General features: G+C 41.6%; 4 protein-coding genes and 1 non-coding gene across 5 annotated transcripts in view; 1 reads left to right on the forward strand and 4 right to left on the reverse strand.

Moving 5' to 3' along the window:
• The window catches only part of LOC145708495 (neuronal calcium sensor 1-like), an 89,350-nt gene that overhangs the window by 28,606 nt on the left and 42,844 nt on the right, over positions 1–17,900 (reverse strand). The window lies entirely within an intron of this gene.
• On the forward strand, positions 106–1,366 carry LOC145707337 (uncharacterized). The gene is made up of 4 exons (XM_081784853.1): positions 106–561; positions 614–675; positions 730–1,145; positions 1,186–1,366. Exons 1-4 carry the CDS (start codon positions 106–108, stop codon positions 1,323–1,325), a joined length of 1,074 nt encoding a protein of 357 aa, XP_081640979.1. The 3' UTR covers positions 1,326–1,366.
• Positions 3,517–4,700, reverse strand: LOC145708252 (uncharacterized). The gene is made up of 4 exons (XM_081785910.1): positions 4,502–4,700; positions 4,091–4,207; positions 3,902–3,964; positions 3,517–3,795 (listed from the first exon to the last, which is right to left on the reverse strand). The coding sequence occupies exons 1-4, from the start codon at positions 4,638–4,640 to the stop codon at positions 3,611–3,613; spliced, it is 504 nt and encodes a 167-aa protein (XP_081642036.1). The 5' UTR covers positions 4,641–4,700; the 3' UTR covers positions 3,517–3,610.
• TRNAM-CAU (transfer RNA methionine (anticodon CAU)) lies at positions 5,287–5,360 on the reverse strand. Its single transcript has one exon. It is a non-coding gene; the product is annotated as a tRNA-Met (tRNA).
• On the reverse strand, positions 6,297–9,550 carry LOC145708526 (uncharacterized). Its single transcript, XM_081786206.1, has 6 exons — positions 9,393–9,550; positions 8,013–8,089; positions 7,825–7,971; positions 7,511–7,564; positions 7,325–7,461; positions 6,297–6,567 (listed from the first exon to the last, which is right to left on the reverse strand). Exons 1-6 carry the CDS (start codon positions 9,412–9,414, stop codon positions 6,312–6,314), a joined length of 693 nt encoding a protein of 230 aa, XP_081642332.1. The 5' UTR covers positions 9,415–9,550; the 3' UTR covers positions 6,297–6,311.

A 17,900-nucleotide genomic window follows, 5' to 3' on the forward strand; every position in this document is an offset into this window, starting at 1 on the left:
TCCCTTCCGATTTGACTCGCGGCGAGTGTCCGGTGCCCGTGCTCACATCCGTCCCCAGTGGATACGTAGGCCAGTCTTTGAATAGAGAAGCAGCTCCATTGCCCCATGGGGAGCCACTTTCTTTCAAAGCCGAAAAAAGCTGATACAGCTTTGGATCGAATTCAAGTGGACACTTCAAGGCTTAGTCACGTCACCGGCGCTGATGTCTGTATTGTAATGACGAAAAGGGTGAACATCAATGGAAAAGTTCGTCCTTACAACAAATACTTCTGCAATTCTAGTGCAGCTGCTAATACTGCTTATGAGACGTGGTCTTCTTCGAAAGTATTTGCAGCAGCAAATGCGGGAAGCAACATGCGAAAAGGTTCACCAACTTGCTCTAGCGGACGCTTTGGACTTGACGCCAAAGTCTGGGGCAAAAACGGATACACACAGCTTGCAGATCTCGTTACCGCCGTCGTTGCTTACGACGAAACAGCTGGTTATAGCTCCAATGGTCTCTCTGCCTATTTCCACGATATTGGTGGGAGAGATTCAATGAACTCCCTCGTCAAGGAAAGGGTCCTTGTTGTCTTCAAGCTTCAACAAGTACACTTTATTGATCCATTAAAAGTCTCCGTGGCTTGGGCAGTCCCAGAATTCGTTGGGTGGGAATTATGGCGAGTCAGTCCCCTAGTAAGCGATTATTACTTTCATCTGCAAAAAAGGAGAATATTTATTGATTATTAGCGATCTGGGGTTGACATTTATCGACGAATACGGCGAAGCTTGCGTCGTATCAAGAGACAATCCATCTCAAGTGTATCCCAATTCACTGACGTTGCTTGCTCAGAGTGAGCTTTTAAGAAGACTTGTCCAGCACAACATCGTTGATGAAGGTGTCCAGTGGCCCAACTTAGAAGCTCGAGATCTCGAGCAAATCCTCTACGGAGCTGACGAGACGGGTTTATTCGGCTCTCAGCAGTGGGGAGGAATGACCGCGGATACAGCCATCTACCTACAGAACTCACTGAACATGCCAGAAGTAGAGAGGCTTTCTGGGGGATCGTGGCGAATTTACTCCAAGCTTGGCGCGGGTTATTCGAGCTCTCGAAGAGTTGGAGAGATCATTACACTCGCTTATGGGTGTTTCCCAGATCTTCTAAGTAAAATTCGTGTTGCTGCTATGAAATTAATTGCTTTCAGATGATCGCGAAAATTTCGAGTTTACAGTTGCTGTAAGAGGTTCAGTTGCCAACGATAGCTTTTTGTTCAATGCTGAGCAGCGGGTCAAGGATGCAATGGATAGAACTATTCAAGCTGTTTGGGAAGGAAGACTAAACTAGTAACAAACTGGTATTGACTGCTTCAAATAAAAGATTAGTCAAATTTACTTCTGATTTATGTAAAAATTCGAAAGGTAGGGTGAATCAACGTACGAGGACAAGGATGCCTGACGATGATTTACAGAATAGAGTTCTAGTGATGAAGAGATCCATGGGAGTTCTGGGACGAGTGAGTGACGAGCTGGAGTAGCGCCAGGACGGGTCAAAGTTCGTAACGCGTTACGATGAGTTAACTGGGCGGGGAGGAGACTTTGCCACTCGATCAAGAGGCTACCAATGACAAACATTTGCCAAAAACAGAAAAGCAAAAAGAAAAATGAAAATGGTGAGCTGAAGAGAATCGAATTCCGCCGGAAGCGCATTTCCTACAGACACATTTTGAAGCAAATTCGACGTGGAAATTGATCATTTTTATGACCAAAATGTCAGAAAGTCTTCATTAGACTTGCTAAACTTTAAAAAAATTGAAAAATTCTTTAGATGTAATTAATAAAAATTCTCTCGCAGATAATTAAGAAATAAATGTTCATCGTAAATAGCCTTAAAAATTCAAAAGTAGAAAATTTAGCTGAATCGCGAATCAAATATGATAATTTTTAAATGAAAATTGAGAATCTTCAATGACAAAAAAAAACGAGGTCTTTGAAAAACGTGTCAGTTCACACTAAACTCGAGATAAGCGTGTTTGATGAAAACCTGCCTAGAAATTGAAACAGTAGGAATCAGGACAGAAGCAGAATTAGGTTGCCGTTTTGAATCGAGTGATTCTGGCCCGAGGAATGGTTTTTATCATTATTTTGTTTTGATTGAAAATGAAGGAATGTTTGGGTGGTCAACTGGCATATTTAGGGACAACAATGCTCCGATTTTTGGCCAACCGGTGTGGTGCAGAGGCAGGTGAAAAGAACCGGTGCAGTACCATCCGGCTGGCGGTAACACACCGCTTCTTTTACTACTCTGAGCCTCCTCTAGCAGCTCCACCTCCGCCACTTTCCGCCATTCTCAATTTTTCTTAAGGAGCTCCCCAATTAACAAAGGAATTTCGCCAGCGAAGCCGCCAGAGAAAGCCGCAACGAGAAGCCGCAATCGAGAGAGAAAAAAATGAGAAACAATCGACGTTAACTTGGCCTGTGCAAAGCCCTAACATGTCTAGTAGCCCGGGGGGAGTGTGTAGACATGAAGGGAGTAGCACCCGCCAAGCGTTCGAACCCTCGACTAACTTTGAAAGAGAATACAGCGAAGATTAGAGAGCCTAGAGACAGCACCTCGCCTCTGAACTCGCAAACCGGCAAAGCGCAGCAAAGTTATTTTGGCTTTATTCAGCGACCTTTCCAGTTTTCCAATTGTGCGCCTCGTTTTACACCAATTCGATCGTAATTTAGCCTGTACACACGTGCAAACGCAATGCTCAATTGGTCGAAAATGCCGCTCTAGCTCTAGCCTAGGTTAGAGCGGTTTTAATTTGAACGTTCAACCTCTACGACACTTACTGCCGGGCTTGATATTCAATTTGTCACATGCAAAAATCAAAATAAACGTTGGAAATTTTAAACTTGTTTTCACAAAGCACGAACTTGTCTAGTCTTTAAAATATCGACTTGTGCTGGAAAATCGGCAAGGCCGAAATACTCTTTTGTGAGATACAAAATTTCTGTAGCGAATTTTTAACATTACTTTTACAAAAAAATGATGAAAGAAAATGCAAGCTTGGAGCAATTTCTGATCGTGATAGAAGCAGGCCGCTCCCCTGCCAAGATGAAAAATCCTCAGCAGCTGTCCGGACTCCGGAGCATTCCGGAAATTCAACCATCTGCGGCCACGCGATGTCCGGTGGAACATTTAATCACCGCGAATTTCGTAAAAGCAGAAAACAATCAATTTAGCAAACAATCAAAAAAATAACAACGATGATCTCTAAGAACAGCATCAAAAACTTTTTCTCCAAGAAGCACGAGCGGTTCGACAAGAAAGAGAAGAAGCTGAACTCTTCCATGATTTCACTGCCTTTTGGAGCAGTGAAAAACAGCTTTGACACGAGCTACAGGCAGTTCGACAGTGGCAAAGGCGATACACAAAGAAGACCCAACAACTCATCCTCGAATGGCTACCAACAACTGTAAACGCTACCGCTTATCATGATTCAAATGCAAATAAAAAAAGAAAAAAAAAACTAATTGATACCAAAAACGTATGATGATTAAATTTGAAATTTATTGAGAGGAAAGAGGCCGAAAAGTAAATCAAAGCTGAATGACTAGGATGACCGTATATGCCGGAATCGTCGTTTAGAAGAGTTTTTGTACTTCGGTCGTTTCGAACGGCTTTCTGCAGATTGGACAGCTTTTTGGATTGACGGATTCGAGACAGGAGAGGCAGAAAGTATGCCAGCAAGACTTGATAACCGCCCGGTGATGCTGGTTCTTGTCGAAGGGCGAGAAGCAGACTCTGCAGCAGTTTTCATCAGCTTCATCTAAAAAAGATATAATAATTTAATATTATATATTATTATATTAAATATTATTATTTTACAGTGCCTCTGATTTGTATTACAAAATAAAAATTTTTCTGTGCCTTACCTGCTTGCCCCTGGTTATCCCGGTTGAGCTCTGGTCTCTCTTCGAAACGCATAATTCTTTCGTCTAAATATTATTATACTTAAAATAGATATAGAGAGTAATAATTCTGAATCCTTAATTCAGAACATTTATTCTATAATACATATTTTAATATGCAGAACTCAAATTATTACGCGCAAAGAAAAATACCTGCCCGATTCCGGTTTTCGAATATCTCTCGCATGAGTGTTTGCCTTATGTTTTGAAGTTGAATTTCGTAACTTTTCGGCGAGAAACAGACTCTGCAGCAGTTTTCATCAGCTTCATCTAAAAAATATTTAATAATTTAATATAATATATTTTACAGTTATTATTTTACAGTGCCTCTGCTTTGTATTACAAAATATAAATTTTTCTGTGCCTTACCTCCTTGTTTAAACTGGCTTGTTGAAATATTATATATTATATATATATATTATATATATAGAAATATTATATAGATATAGAGAGTAACGATTCATATAGAGAGTAATAAATTATTACTAATAATTCAGAACATTTATTCTATGATACATATTTTAATAGACTGAACTCAAATTTTTTACGTGCAACGAAAAATACCTGTCTGGATTCGCATAATGCAAGAATTTCTTCCTTCTGAAGTTTCGCATAATTCTCGCATGCGTCTTAGCCTTATGCGTTGAAGTTCAAGAAATTGAAGTTCGTCGTCATCGCTCAGTTTTCCCACTTTTCTCGACATCCCGCAAAAAGCTCGGGCTAGAGTGAACAATTTTCGGTTTAGGAAAGCAACAACCGGTGCAAAAAGCCTCGGAGCACAGATTAAAGACAAAAATTGTTTTTTTCAGATTGAAAATCGCACTGAAAAAGGGGTCAGAGTTAACTAGGGTCGATTCATTTGTTATGATTTCACTAACGGCAGCCCTAAGATTGTAGGGCCGCGTTCAAAACTTGAGAATCTAAGTGTCGACCACATGAGCTAAAGACTACGCCACCGGTTTTGAGTTTACAAGGTTTTTCGATGAAGGTTCCCCGTTTTCGATTCCTTGTTGTGAGCAGAGTGTTATCCCTGTTAGGAAGGTGGTGGCTCAGTAGTCTCGCTCTTGTGGCACACAGCCTAGTCCTCCGGGTGCTGCGCACTTGGTCGGATAAACTCTGCGAACAAGTCAACTAGATGCATCGGAGATGCTTGTACAAAGACCGGGCGGTAGAAGAGCAAGACTGTTTATGGTCTTCGAGGAGCGATAAGTCGAATGAAAAAAGCTGTGAGGATCAAAAAGGGGGGTTTTATGAAATAGCAACGTTTAATTTAGGCAGAATCTCTGCCCCAGAGATGACTACTTTTAGTGATCAAGAAAATCTTTTTTTCAGAAAATTTCAAAATTAGATGCCCTCTGTGAGGCTCGAACTCACGACCTTCAGATTATGAGACTGACGCGCTAACCAACTGCGCCAAGAAGGCAACTGATCAGGCCACTGTTGCTGAGCACAATAAGGACAAGGAAGAGAGACGGGTTTGTTTCGTTTTAAAATGTATCCGACAACTTGTGCGTTTGTGTATTAATGTTTACAGTATTTACAAAAAGAAGTGTTTCAAATGGATCGTCTTCGTCAGCGCGCGGCGAAACTCCTTGGCGATGTTGTCTTCCGGGAGTCGAGAGCTTGTCTGTTTCATCAAGTTGATTTCCAGAAGAGAGAATGAGTTAAGTCGCCAATTATTTGGTTTTCGCCGGGCCACGCTGTTCCCGTGACGAGCATTTTCATTAGCCCCCAAAAAGACGTTTTTTAAATATATAAAAAAAATCCATCGGAGTTGATATAAATTTTAACCCATAAAAAACAAATAGCCGGGGTTGGACGGACCGCGAGTAGTAAATCGCCGGTCGGGTCGGACCGAGTAAGAAGGAAACCGGGCGGTCGGGAAAGAGAGGAGTCGAGGATCGAGATGGGGGCCGAACGGGCGCGGGAATTGGTACCGTCCCGGCCTGTTCAGCAGTGGTACCGGTTAACCCACCGCGGCCGCGACTGCTGACTCCGCCGCGCGAAGCGATCTTACCAGGCGCCAGACCTGACTAGTGGAAAAACTACAGGTAGCTAATCCAACTCAGACGATTAAGTTTTAAGCGCTGGGAGAAAATGGCTGGAGCCGAAAATGTTGAGCTCCAAGTCAAAAAAAACAAAATGAATCGTAGAAGCAACAAAAAATAATTATACAATATCCAGTGTGTCCTTAGAGTGAGAATACAGCCATCTCCAGAGAAATAAGTAGGGCCACCATTGATTCTTTTAACAATCGACGGCGCGGGATTTCACCTCGCCGTTGCAGCACTGCAACCATTTCTGGTCGTATGTCTGTTTTGAGGTACAAATATGACTAACTTCTTATCTAAGGGTAAACTACTTATTCACTAGATTAGGAGAGAATCGAGAGTGTGACTGGAGTACCAAGCTTGTTGCCGCAGCAGCCCTTGGTCTGAGAGTCGAATGGGAATCTGTGGCTGGCGTAGTCGCCACAGCACTGGGTGTTGTTGTCTTTTCCAGAGCTTTTGAGTTGGACGGGGCTGACCAATTTGGCGCGGATGTTGGTGTTCGCGTTGGGGTCTACTCCGCAGAGATCTTCGCGCTCCATCGAGTACTTCGAGAAGGCGAGATTCCACTCAAATGCGGCGCTGAAAAAAACAAAATGAAAAAAAAAGGTCTTGAGTGAAAGCGGGAATCGGGACAAAAGTCCAGCACCAACTCCTGGCCGAGCTACCACACCGCGATACAGGCCCTCGCTGAGTAGCGCTCGCGAGCAACACTCTCGCTGCAAGAGCCGCTCGATTCAAACCCGCTTCTCTCGCCTCCCTCTACTACGGGGCCTGTAGTACAGGCGTTTTTATTGTAAATGAATTAATCAATATTATAATTGGCTTAAATTAATGGTTGGCTTAAATTATTGATTGGCTTAATTTAAAGGTTAGGGTTAGGGGGCACCGCGCAAAATGACAGAACAGTCTCACCCGAGGGGGATAGGCTAGGGTTAGTTAGGGTTACCGAAGGTAACCCTAAGTAACCCTAGACTAGACCCCGGCATTTTAGGACCTAAGGGGCGAAGCCCCGTGGTAAGGGGCAATTAGATTTATCATTTTCTGCTCATATCATTATTAAAGGGTCAATTGAAAACATAGAATTAATGATGAAGGCAAGAATATTGAACCCGTTATAATTGTGGGCCCCTTAATAATAGTTATTATTAATAAAAGTTATTATATATAATTTATATCACTTCTTCTGGTTCAAAATCTGAAGATGGTAAGCTTTTATTTTCCATCAAGTGCTTTTGATTTCAGCGGGCGCGCTCCGCTGCGCCCCCCATATCTTGGCTAGTAGCGCAGTGTGGTAGCTCGGCCAGGCGTTGGTGCTGGACTTTTGTGGTCCACTTACTCTGTTTCTACACGCTGCATGTCTTTGGCAAAAGCGACCGAGCATTCGCACAGGTTCCGTCCACAGCTGTTTTCCTCGTCGTGGCACTGTGCGGACTTCTCCAAAGTGATAGGATCTTCCTCGAAAGTGATGTTGTACTGATTCAAGTTGTAAGAAACTCAAGCAAAGTCGCGATCAAAGAATTACCTTTGTGAGATGGTCGCATTGCTTTCCATTGTCGATTCCGAGACACCGTTGACACTAGAAATGAATTTTAGAGAATTGACAATTGCCAAAATATTATTGCGCCTCTTGAAAAATCATCAATCTTGGTTGCATTCTATTACGAGCGCGAAAGCCGCGATTACGATAGACGGGCTGCGTAACCACTCTATCTACAATAGATAGAGGCCCCGACTGATCCTGCAACGTAACCATTGGAAACTGATAACTATCTTGGTGTCTTTAAGGATACTCGTGATCTAGGGTGATACTCTTCGTTGATTGCAGATCTGACAAACCTGGTGAAACTTGAAACAAGCGGAATCTGCTGCATCGAGCCTCTCGCCGTGGCCGGAGAAGAAGGCGTTCTCGAGACCGTTCTGGAAGCAGTAGCATCCGTAACGGTCGTACTTGTGCCCAGTGAAGAACTTGGTCAGTTGGTGAAGCTAAAATTGCGTTAACCTAAGGCCAAACGAAAAGTCTTTACCGTATCCATAAGCTGACGAGCCGCTCCCGCCTGGTCGTCATGTTTGACGCCCAGGGTAAAGGGCACAAATGTAGAGACTAGAATCAACTTTTAACCAAAGTAATTTTTGATCTATTAATTTATATCCTACTAGACACCATAAGTAAAGTGTTTGATTAGTTTGCTGGCAAAAGAGAAATTAAAAAAAAAAATATTGAAAATTTGAATTTTTTGAAATCCTGGATCGCCCGGAATCCTGAATCCCCCGATTCGGGCGATCAAGGAAAACGGGCGATTCAGGATCCGGGTGATCCAGGATTTCGGGCAATCCAGGAGCAGCCATTTCAGATACCAAAATATCGAACAAATTTAAATGTCTTTAACAAGGAATCCTTATTTTGGTGTTCTATATTTTGATATCCGGAGTTATTGGAGTAGCGATTACGCAAACCAATAGCCTTGAAAATTACCGATATCCGAAATAGTTATCAACGAGGAGAATTAAATTATAGCTAATTATCTAAGGATCGTTGAATAAGTAAAGAGTTGATATAACGTGAATGAGTGGCTGAATAGTCGTTGAGTTTTCGAGTGGTTATATTAATTGGTTTCGGTTGGAGTGTTTAATTGTATGAAATTATTCGATTGATGCAACGTTTGGTTAGTTGATCGACGCCGAAATCAATTTTGAAAAGGAGGGCGCCGTAAAAACAAAAACGCGCGCAGCTGTGGTCAAATAAGCCAACTAATTGGGATTCACGTTGTCAGCCTTTTTTAAGGCGCTAAGCGTGCGCGTTAACTAAACACCGGTTACAGTTCAATAATATTGACAGAGGAAGCTTTTCCCAGAAGAAAGCAGGAGTTAGGCGACAGAAACGAAAATATGAAAAAGATTCAAATTTTTAATCTAGATCCGCTCGAATAATATTTACGCTTGTGGGTGATCTTAAGGTCTTGACAAAAGAATTGATTCTAAGAAAAATTTGATAGGAAAGACGTATGCCTCGGAAATTCTGGAATATTTATTAGACTTATTAATAAAAATATTACATAAGAAGCTCCAAATGCATTAGGTCTATTCCTCTCTAAATCTTACTATGGCTCTTGAAATTTCAATTTCTAATCATGAATTCAGAAATATAAGGGAGTCACCATGCTACTAGGGCTAGGGCTAGGGCAAACAATAATCATTTTTTATGATAAATACACCCTTTATTGCTGCTTAAAAATTTAAATAAATCGTAAATTCGATGATTTTTTTTTCTAAAAATGAATTTTCATGAAAAGTTTCAATGAAGAAAATCTGTCTTTCTGTCAAAGACATTCGATTTTTTCATCATTTGGGGTTTGAAGAAGGCGTCGACGGGTGTTTTCTCTCGAGTCTCTTTCGGTGTTACTTACGGATTGAGCATAAAAGTTTCATCGTGGCGCTTTCTGTTTCTTTTTCAAGTGTGAGATAGAAAAGAGGGCTAGAAAAGTAGGTATCTGAAGAGAAAGCAAGAAAGGCCGGAAACTTTGTTCCAAATGTCCGGACGAAGCCGATGCAGCAAAAAAATCAAACTCGGAAAAGTTTTAACACTTTGGAAGCAAAGCGCGCTTTTATAGTCGACGCAGCGCGCCACTCGCGGACTATGCGCGCTCGCGAACGCTCATCGCGCGCGATGGCACTAGTGAGCTAAACATGAGATAGGCGGTGGAGAAGAGCGCGCGATCGAATTCTATGCGTCACACGGTGGGAAAATTATCGTTCCCGTAATAATACATTTAGGGGTTGTCCACTTTGTGTCGGGGTCAAAACTTCGCACCTGGAAAGAACGGGCAGGATCTCCAGCCGAGCAAATAGGATGCAAGGGTCGGCCGACATGTGCTAACTCCTACAGAGACTGCTCTCAGCGCAAAATCGAAGCTGCACTCGGCACGAGATGTGTGAGCCATTGAGTAAGTACAGTATATGATCACAGGGCATATTGAGTCCAAGATCAGGATCAAGCTCAGCCGCGTATAACTTATATATACGGTATAAGTCTCAATTAATTATTGACAGTTATGCGAAAAAATATAAGTTGGACAAATCTTGCCTAATTTTTAGCTTGCGATTGGCGAAATAAGGGTGAAATAAAGGTTATTATACACCTCCTGAGGCACGAGAGTCGAAAAATTAGCTTTCGCGCAGAAATGCGTTGAAGTTTTGAAAAAAGTAAAAAAAACTGTAGATATCTATCGCTTAGCTATTTTTAGATTACACTTCGACTACTCTTGGTTAGGGTTAGGGTGAGGGTTGCTGAGGTGTTTTGGCGGGTCGGCTAAAAATGACAATTCTGAAGGGTAAGATTAATTAAAAAATATTTACTTGATACCCTTAACCCTGGTTTTCACGATTACCCCTAGAGGCAAGAATTGAGCAATTTTTATTTTTGAGTCTTCCATTTTTTCATATTTGAAGCTTATCCGCGGCTGAGATTGATCCTAATCTTGAGCTCAATCTGCCCTGTGATCATATTTACTTAATGGCTCATACATCTCGTGCCGAGTGCAGCTCCGATTTTGCGCTGAGAGCAGTCTCTGCAGGAGTTAGCACATGTCGGCGGACCCTTGCATCCTATTCGCTCGGCTGGAGATCCTGCCCGTTCTTTCCAGGTGCGAAGTTTTGACCCCGACACAAAGTGGAGTGTGCCTACATTTATTCAGGGCTCAATGAAGTTTATTTTTCGGAAGATAATTTTCAATGCAGAATTTTCAATGTCTCAGTTTTGAATAATTTTCTTTTCAGTAGTGTAATCGTTGAAAGAAGTTTCGTAGTCCTCGATTGTAATTTTCCTTATGAACAAGTTTCTTGTAGTCTTTGATCTGCTCTTCCAAGGCATGTTTCTTTTCTTGCATCTGTATTTTGAGGAGTTCGGCGCAAATATGTTTGTCAGACCTTCTTACAACATCTGAACATCCGGGGCAGCTAAAGATATTAAAATATTTGTAGAGATACTTATTTAATTTACCTGAATTTTCGATTGCATTCTTCTTCCCAGTGGTTCTGCCTGTCCATGTAGTTCACAATTGCCTTTTTCACATTTTATTATCTTATTAATTGATAGTAGATTACCTTGCAATCATCTCCCAAGCAATGGTACATAAACGACTGCTTATAAAGTTGCCTTTCAATGGGATAGATTGGCTTGAGAATGTCCATAATTCCACCGAGATAATTCCGCTTTAATTCAAATTTCCATTTATCATCGCTCCGAAGATATTCGATAAGAGTTTCGTTGGGCACAATTTTTTCGCAGCACGGATATCGATAGACGTTCTCTTGTTTAAATGGACCCTCATTAGTATGTGGAACTTGGATTGATTCAACTTGGAAACGGTAGCAATCCAAGCAAGTAAGTTTGTCACAGCACATGGTTTTGTATTCTTCCTCCATGAAATCAGACCATTTGCTGCAGAAAATGCATTTTTCGTCCTTTTGGAAGGGATTTATTCTCTGAAAAAATTTGAAGAAATCTGTCATTCTATTACTTTGAGAAGTAAAAAATGAGTCGGTTGCGATTTGATGCGAGCTTTTATACCCGCTTTAAAATATCTCTCGATATTTCTTGTACAATTCCTATTAGCCACTTTCGAAATAGATTGATCATGGAGTTTCGAATATTGAATGTTGATGTATTCAGGGCTCAATGAATTTTATTTTTTGGAAGATAAATTTCAGTGCAGACTTTCAATGCTTCAGTTTTGAATAGTTTTGTTTTCAGATAAATAATTGTGGAAAGTAGTTTCGTAGTCGTCGACTGCAGTTTTCCCGCTCATCAAGCTTCTTGTATTCTTTGAACTGCTCTTCCAACTCATCTTTCTTTTCTTGTATCTGTATATTGAGGAGTGCGACGCAAGCATGTTTTTCAGCCCTTCTAAAAATCCGAGCATCCCAGGCATCTAAAGATATTTCAATACTTACGATTCGTTACGATATATAGTTACGAATATAATTGTTCAATTTACCTGAATTTTCGATTGCATTCTTTTTCCCAATGGTTCTGCCTGTCCACATAATCCACGACAACCTTGATTTATCGAAATGTTATGCCATATATATTAATAGCAAGTTACCTTGCAATCCACGCATTGGTACACTAACGACTCTATATACGGTTGCGTTTCCAGAGGGAAGACGGGCTTAAGAGTCTCCATAATCCCGGCGAGAAACCGATATCGGAAGAACCATTTGATGTCCTTTTCTCCGACATAGTCACAATTTGTGACTCTTTGTGACTCATGAAGAATATGGTTAGGCACCTCGTTTTCACAGCACGGATATCGATAAACGTTCTCGGAGCCAAATATCGAATCATAATTTGGAGGCAGTTTGATTGATTCAACTTTAGAGCGGTAGCAATCCAAGCAAGTAAGTTTATCACAGCACATGGTTCTGTATTCCTCCTCGATAAAATCAGACCATTTTCTACAGAAAATGCATTTTTCGTCCTTTTTTTCGGGAAGTATTCCCTTAAAAAAATGGAAAAATTCTTTCATCTTAGTTTGAAAAGAAAAAAAAATGAGCTGTTTCCGATCTAAGGCGACTTTTATACCCAGTTTAAATATCTCACGATTTTTCCTTTCCAGACACTTTAAAAGTTTGACGATTTGATTCTAAGGAAGTTTATCTTTCAAAATTAATTTCAAATGTGAATGCAGAACTCTAAGATGAGCCAAAATTTGGCTGATGACCTTGAGGATAAGTGGCAGTTGAGCAGCGTATCTAAAAAGCGCCGCAGCTGATGTTCACAGAAGATAAACGCTATCGGAAATACACGCCATTTGTATCACTCTATTTAAATAAATTTGACTAAACAGGCCTCATGTGTATAAGCGCTCGCCCGTTCCAAAGTCGCGTTGTTCTTAGTTAGTAGCAAAATCGAGCTATTGAATCGAAGAAACGTGTTTGTATTTTGGGGCGGAGGGATACGTGAAGATTGGGAATTCGGATTTTCCGTCTCCGGCTTATGTAAACGCTAGAGCTCTGAGCTGTTCACGGGAAGTCTCAAGAGTCGCTTCTGCTTTGAGCCCTGTTGACTCGCTACAACCAGCTTTTACCCAGATCTAGGTGCACTTCTAACTTTGCGAGAGAAGATCAATCCCTGTCTAAAAACTGTTCATCGAGCGCGCACACCATAAATAAGTCTCAGATCGAAAATCAACATTGAGATGCCGCGCTCGTGAAATGATAAAATGAATTATCAGAATTTTTCTTCTCGCAGTACATGACGCAATAGACGACTACACCCCCAACTACTGTTAAGTCGCAAGATGCACTCGTTGCCGGATTCCGCTTTCACTTGGACAAACGTGCCCGTCTTCCCAAGCTCTTAAACGCTGCGGTTTTAATTCCAATGCGATCAACATCCGATCAGACGCGTTTCGTTTCTCTTTTGTGGAACATCTGAGCAATTTCTAGCTATGTGTTGGATCATTTCCCGTTTGATGAAGCGCATTCCACGAAGAGGAGCTAGCAAGCCCATTCCAACATGTTCAAAAAGCGCGCCCGAAAAACAGCTCATTGATCCTCTTGGAAAAAACTAACACAAATTGAACTGAATCTGAATCTGCTGGTCACCAGATCGGGTAAAAATTGCGGCTCTCAAGAAACTCGAGCTTGGTGGATCTTTATTGCACGTTCGTCTTTGAACAGTTACTGTGGGAAGCCACGTGATGCAATTCTAATTTAGTCGAAATTGGGAAGTCGCAAAGAGTCGCTTTAAAAACGTCGCAACTTTTCGCCGGAACATCGTGTTCACTTGAGAACGTGAAAATGAGATGAGAACTGAACTAATAACCAACGCGGCCGGCGGTATCTTTCCTTGTTGCTACAGTAGTGTGCTGTTCATTGATGGTTCAAAAAACCGCTGCGAATTATGCATTGATGACGTAGACAAAGCCTGTTGCTGTCGAAGAAACATTTCTAAGTGCCATTCTCGTGTCTAAACAAAATTCTTGCGCTGCGCCCCTTTGACATTCAATTTTCGAATATTTAGACTCATAAAAGCATGCTCAAATAAATAAGTCATATTTTTGTCAATATTTTTGATACCCTTTTCTGGCCGCTAAACTTGAGTCAGAGTTGAAAATTTTTGAAAATTTCTTCTGAGCTAGCTGAGCTGAGCTGAGCTGGCGCCTTTTAAAAACCACTGAGCTGAGCTGGGGCTTATCTGAAAATTTTGAGCTGAGCTGACGATTTCTCGAACTGAGCTAGCTGAGCCGAGGTCAAATTGAGCTGAGCTGAGCTGAGCTGACCCTCAAAATTGCTGAGCTGAGCTGTAGCTCAGCTAGATCAGATAGCTCAGCTCAGCAAACTCACAAAATTTGTAACTCGGGCCGGAGTCAATTTTAGATAAAATCCAGAAAGTCTTGGGATGTGTTAAGAACGTAGTAATTACAATAATTTATACGGTTGGCATTCCAGTCTAGCTCATTTGCTACGTTTTTATCCAAATTCCAACAGGCGGGGTCTCATTTAATTCCTTCTCCGAAGTTGGTCCCTTGGTTGAGCAGCAGACTCCCTTAAGACAGCCGGGTCAAGCCAGGCTACTTAGCTCTGATCCTCTTAGTTATATAATTACTTAACAAAAGGGTAGTTCTGAGGAGCGAAGTTTGCGGAAGCCCAGTTTGGCAAGGCGTAATTACGATAAAGACTCCTTCTAGATTACGAAAGACGGGCCGGCCATTTGTTGGCGCTGGAAACGTGAGTCACACTGCTGGACTTCCTCTCTTATCACAAATACACTCATCAGGGCAGATTTAATCGCGATTCGGGAGAAAGTACTTTCGCAGGCAAAAGAAAGAACGAACTCCGCCAGTCGAAAATATACCGCGATTCTGATTTCTGACTGACTAATTTTTGATCGAATTTCCATTGTTACAAAGAACAGCTGAAAAAGAGAAGCCGCTTGCGGCTTCGAGCAAAGATACGGAATAGCCGCGCTTCGCGCGGCTTAAGTTTGTTCTTGCTCGAAGCCGCAAGCGGCTTCTCTTTTTCAGCTGTTCAAAATTAGTCAGTCAGAAATCAGAATCACCGTGAAAAGTCCAGCTAAATTGTATATTTGCGAGTTCCTTACTGTAAAGAAAAAACTACTATAAGATGAGGGGAGAGGATGACGTACGTTGCTAAATTTGGTTTCTACGTCCAAGCTCTTCCTTCTTCCCTGAAAAGCGCATCTCACGTAGACTTACGAGTGATAGGCGCAGATTTCGACGTCCAAGATAGTTAACGCGTAAATATTTACTTTCATCGCCTCCCGAATACGTTCATTTCGTCTTCGTTCGTTGGAAAATAGCTTGGTGCTCAGCAAGATCCTCGCAAAGTGTGTCGTCAAATCGAAGTGCGATTTTCTGGGTTCCTGGAGAGTGTGGAAACGCGCTTCCACGATGGAAATTGCTTCCTTCCGCGCTGTTGGAAAAACAAAGCTCACTTTGTGATGTGGGAAATTGGCGGGCTCTGCGTGAACTGTGAAAATATAGCTGCCGATAGCTTACGTAGTCGGACTTGGAGCGAACGTGGAGCTCTTCTTCTACTGCAGAGTGCTCTTGTTTAGCCGACGCAGTTATAGAAGGCTCAGCGCATGTTGCATCAAGTTCCAATTAGTAGCTCAACACTAAACCCTCCCTTGTTTCTGCTTCAAATATTTTGCGACATGAAATTAATGAGCATCTTTAGAGCGCTAAATATTTTTGATTCGAAATTTATTGTCTGAAGATTGTCTCGGCAACCTGTGTAGAAAACCTGAGTCAGGCTCTGAGAGATCTTTTTTTATAATAAATTACCATCTCAATTCTTTTCTTAGGCTTTCTCAGAGCCTGACTCAGGTTTTCTACACAGGTTGCCGAGACAATCTTCAGAAAATTAATTTTGAGTCAAAAATATTTAGCGCTCTAAAGATGCTAATAAACTTCAATCTATAGATTTTTGCCTTTTTTTTAATCGAAATACGCCGAGTGGAGACTAGCTTCAATTCTGGAAGAAAAATCTTCGATTTCTAGTCGAAATTATTTCCACTCAAAAAAAGTAGGCAACTACCTCATTCAGGAAAAAAAGAAAAGAGAGGAGAGAGAGAAATGCAAAACTTTTCATTTTCACCGGATCGATCTCACTCAGGAAGCTGGTCATTTTCGAGGGATGAACCGCGCTCGGCTCCTTCTATCTCAGCAACGAGCAACCAGTCGGCGAGGAGAAACATAATTTTGCGAGATTCGGCTCGAGATCAATTTAGAACTCAGCTCAATCGAAACAGGAACAAGTTTTTTTAATTACATTATACACGTAGCGCTTTTTTATAATTATATGAGACCAACCTTAGAAACTTTTAATACTTGATGCTGGGCTCGTAGAAAGCCTGAGTCTTCTTCTTTTCTCAAAAACTTGCAAAAGTCAATTTCATCGCTCATTTCCGAGAAGTTATTCTCAAGTGCTCCAGCCGCGTCAAGACTCTTTTCCGCAGCGAGAAAGTCGCGAAATTCGCTCGACCAGCTTCATCGAAATTGCACAACCTGTTCCGTCGGTATCTCCGATTAATCGGCCAAGCTGGGCAGTTCGCATCAATCATCACAACGAACAGAATCGTCAAGAGTCTCTGAGTCAACAAAGTCTGCAGCCTTGGCCAAGTCAGCTAACTGACAGTCAGAGATCGCATAGAAGAACCACCGGATCTATCATCATTGACTCGCTACAACGTCTTGAAGATGACATCATTGAAGGTATTTTCCCACGTCTTTGAAAAAAAAGATAGAAAATCTCTCTTCTAGCTGAAGAAAATGCAGTGCCAATCTATCTGTCCGATTTGGTCCCTCACTTCCAGGTACAATCATTTCCTCTTTTTGAATATGCTAAACAGCCTTTTTTTTAGACAAGAGGACAAATGTCTGTCTTCCCGAATCCTTTCTCAAGAAAGAGTTTCATTAATTAATTATTTGATAAGCCTAAACAATAATTTCGGAACTCGAACAAAAGATGCGAGAATTCAGAGTGCGGAAACAAAGATCTTGATCTTCTATTTGGCGTAAAAAGTATGTTTGAACTTAGGGAATTATTGAGAGTTCAAAATTCAGAGAGCTGTTATCATATTCTTTGTTTGGATTGCCTTCAAATTTCGCCGAATTCGCAACATGCGCGGAGCCGACTTCGCTCCATTTTCAACTCTATCAGGAAAAGGGTGCTTTAGACACGATCTTATCAGGGAAACATATTTCTCGAGCCCCTAAAAAGAGGACTTGGCACTTGTGGCTCCACTGCTTCCGGAAGAAGTTCAACCAGAGGAAGTTTCTCTGCTTCAGAGTCGCAGGAAGTGGATCTCTTTATGAATCTTCTATCCTTTTAGTATTTGACAATATTGAATATTCTTATCCTCAAAAAAGTCTCAACGAAGCGATTTGTCTGGCGCCCAAAAATTGTCCAAATTTGTCCGACGACTCTTTCCCTTCTTTCGACCAAAAGATTCAGCCACCCAAGGCGACGATGCGCTCACTGCTTTCTGTCCCATGTAGATTATTCTTTCAATTGAAGTTCAGACTGAACGATGATTTTAGTTGCAAAACGGAGACCTCTTTTGAGCCTCTTTTCGAACCTGGGTTCGGCAACCTGACTAAAAAACCTGAGTCAGGGTTCATAAAATTACAAATGAAAAGCCGTGTAGCGGCTTTTTTAAAAACGAAGCCGCGAAGCCGCTTCGCCAGAAATTAAAAATAAGATTGAGGAATAACATTGCGAAGCCGCTTCGCGGCTTCGTTTTTAAAAAAGCAGCTACGCGGCTTTTCATTTGTAATCTTATGAACCCTGACTCAGGTTTTTTACTCAGGTTGCCGAGCCCAGCTACGAACATGGCGACAAACTCTGCGATCCAGAAACTTACCAGCGTGAATACGAGCTTACCC

Source organism: Oikopleura dioica, chromosome XSR, assembly GCF_907165135.1.
Source record: "Oikopleura dioica chromosome XSR, OKI2018_I68_1.0, whole genome shotgun sequence".
Classification (NCBI taxonomy): Eukaryota; Metazoa; Chordata; class Appendicularia; order Copelata; family Oikopleuridae; genus Oikopleura; species Oikopleura dioica.

Excerpts from the sequence above, each read along its gene's own strand:
- LOC145707337 (XM_081784853.1), top strand. The coding sequence starts at position 106 with ATGGGGAGCCACTTTCTTTCAAAGCCGAAAAAAGCTGATACAGCTTTG. Across the intron at positions 562-613 it reads ACTCCCTCGTCAAGGAAAGG|TCTCCGTGGCTTGGGCAGTC; the intron begins GTCCTTGTTGTC and ends ATCCATTAAAAG. Across the intron at positions 676-729 it reads TATGGCGAGTCAGTCCCCTA|CGATCTGGGGTTGACATTTA; the intron begins GTAAGCGATTAT and ends ATTGATTATTAG.
- LOC145708252 (XM_081785910.1), bottom strand. The coding sequence starts at position 4,640 with ATGTCGAGAAAAGTGGGAAAACTGAGCGATGACGACGAACTTCAATTT. Across the intron at positions 4,208-4,501 it reads CATTATGCGAATCCAGACAG|ATGAAGCTGATGAAAACTGC; the intron begins GTATTTTTCGTT and ends AATATTTTTTAG. Across the intron at positions 3,796-3,901 it reads GGATAACCAGGGGCAAGCAG|ATGAAGCTGATGAAAACTGC; the intron begins GTAAGGCACAGA and ends TATCTTTTTTAG.
- LOC145708526 (XM_081786206.1), bottom strand. The coding sequence starts at position 9,414 with ATGAAACTTTTATGCTCAATCC. Across the intron at positions 7,972-8,012 it reads CTCGTCAGCTTATGGATACG|CTTCACCAACTGACCAAGTT; the intron begins GTAAAGACTTTT and ends ACGCAATTTTAG. Across the intron at positions 6,568-7,324 it reads ATGCAGCGTGTAGAAACAGA|CGCCGCATTTGAGTGGAATC; the intron begins GTAAGTGGACCA and ends TGTTTTTTTCAG.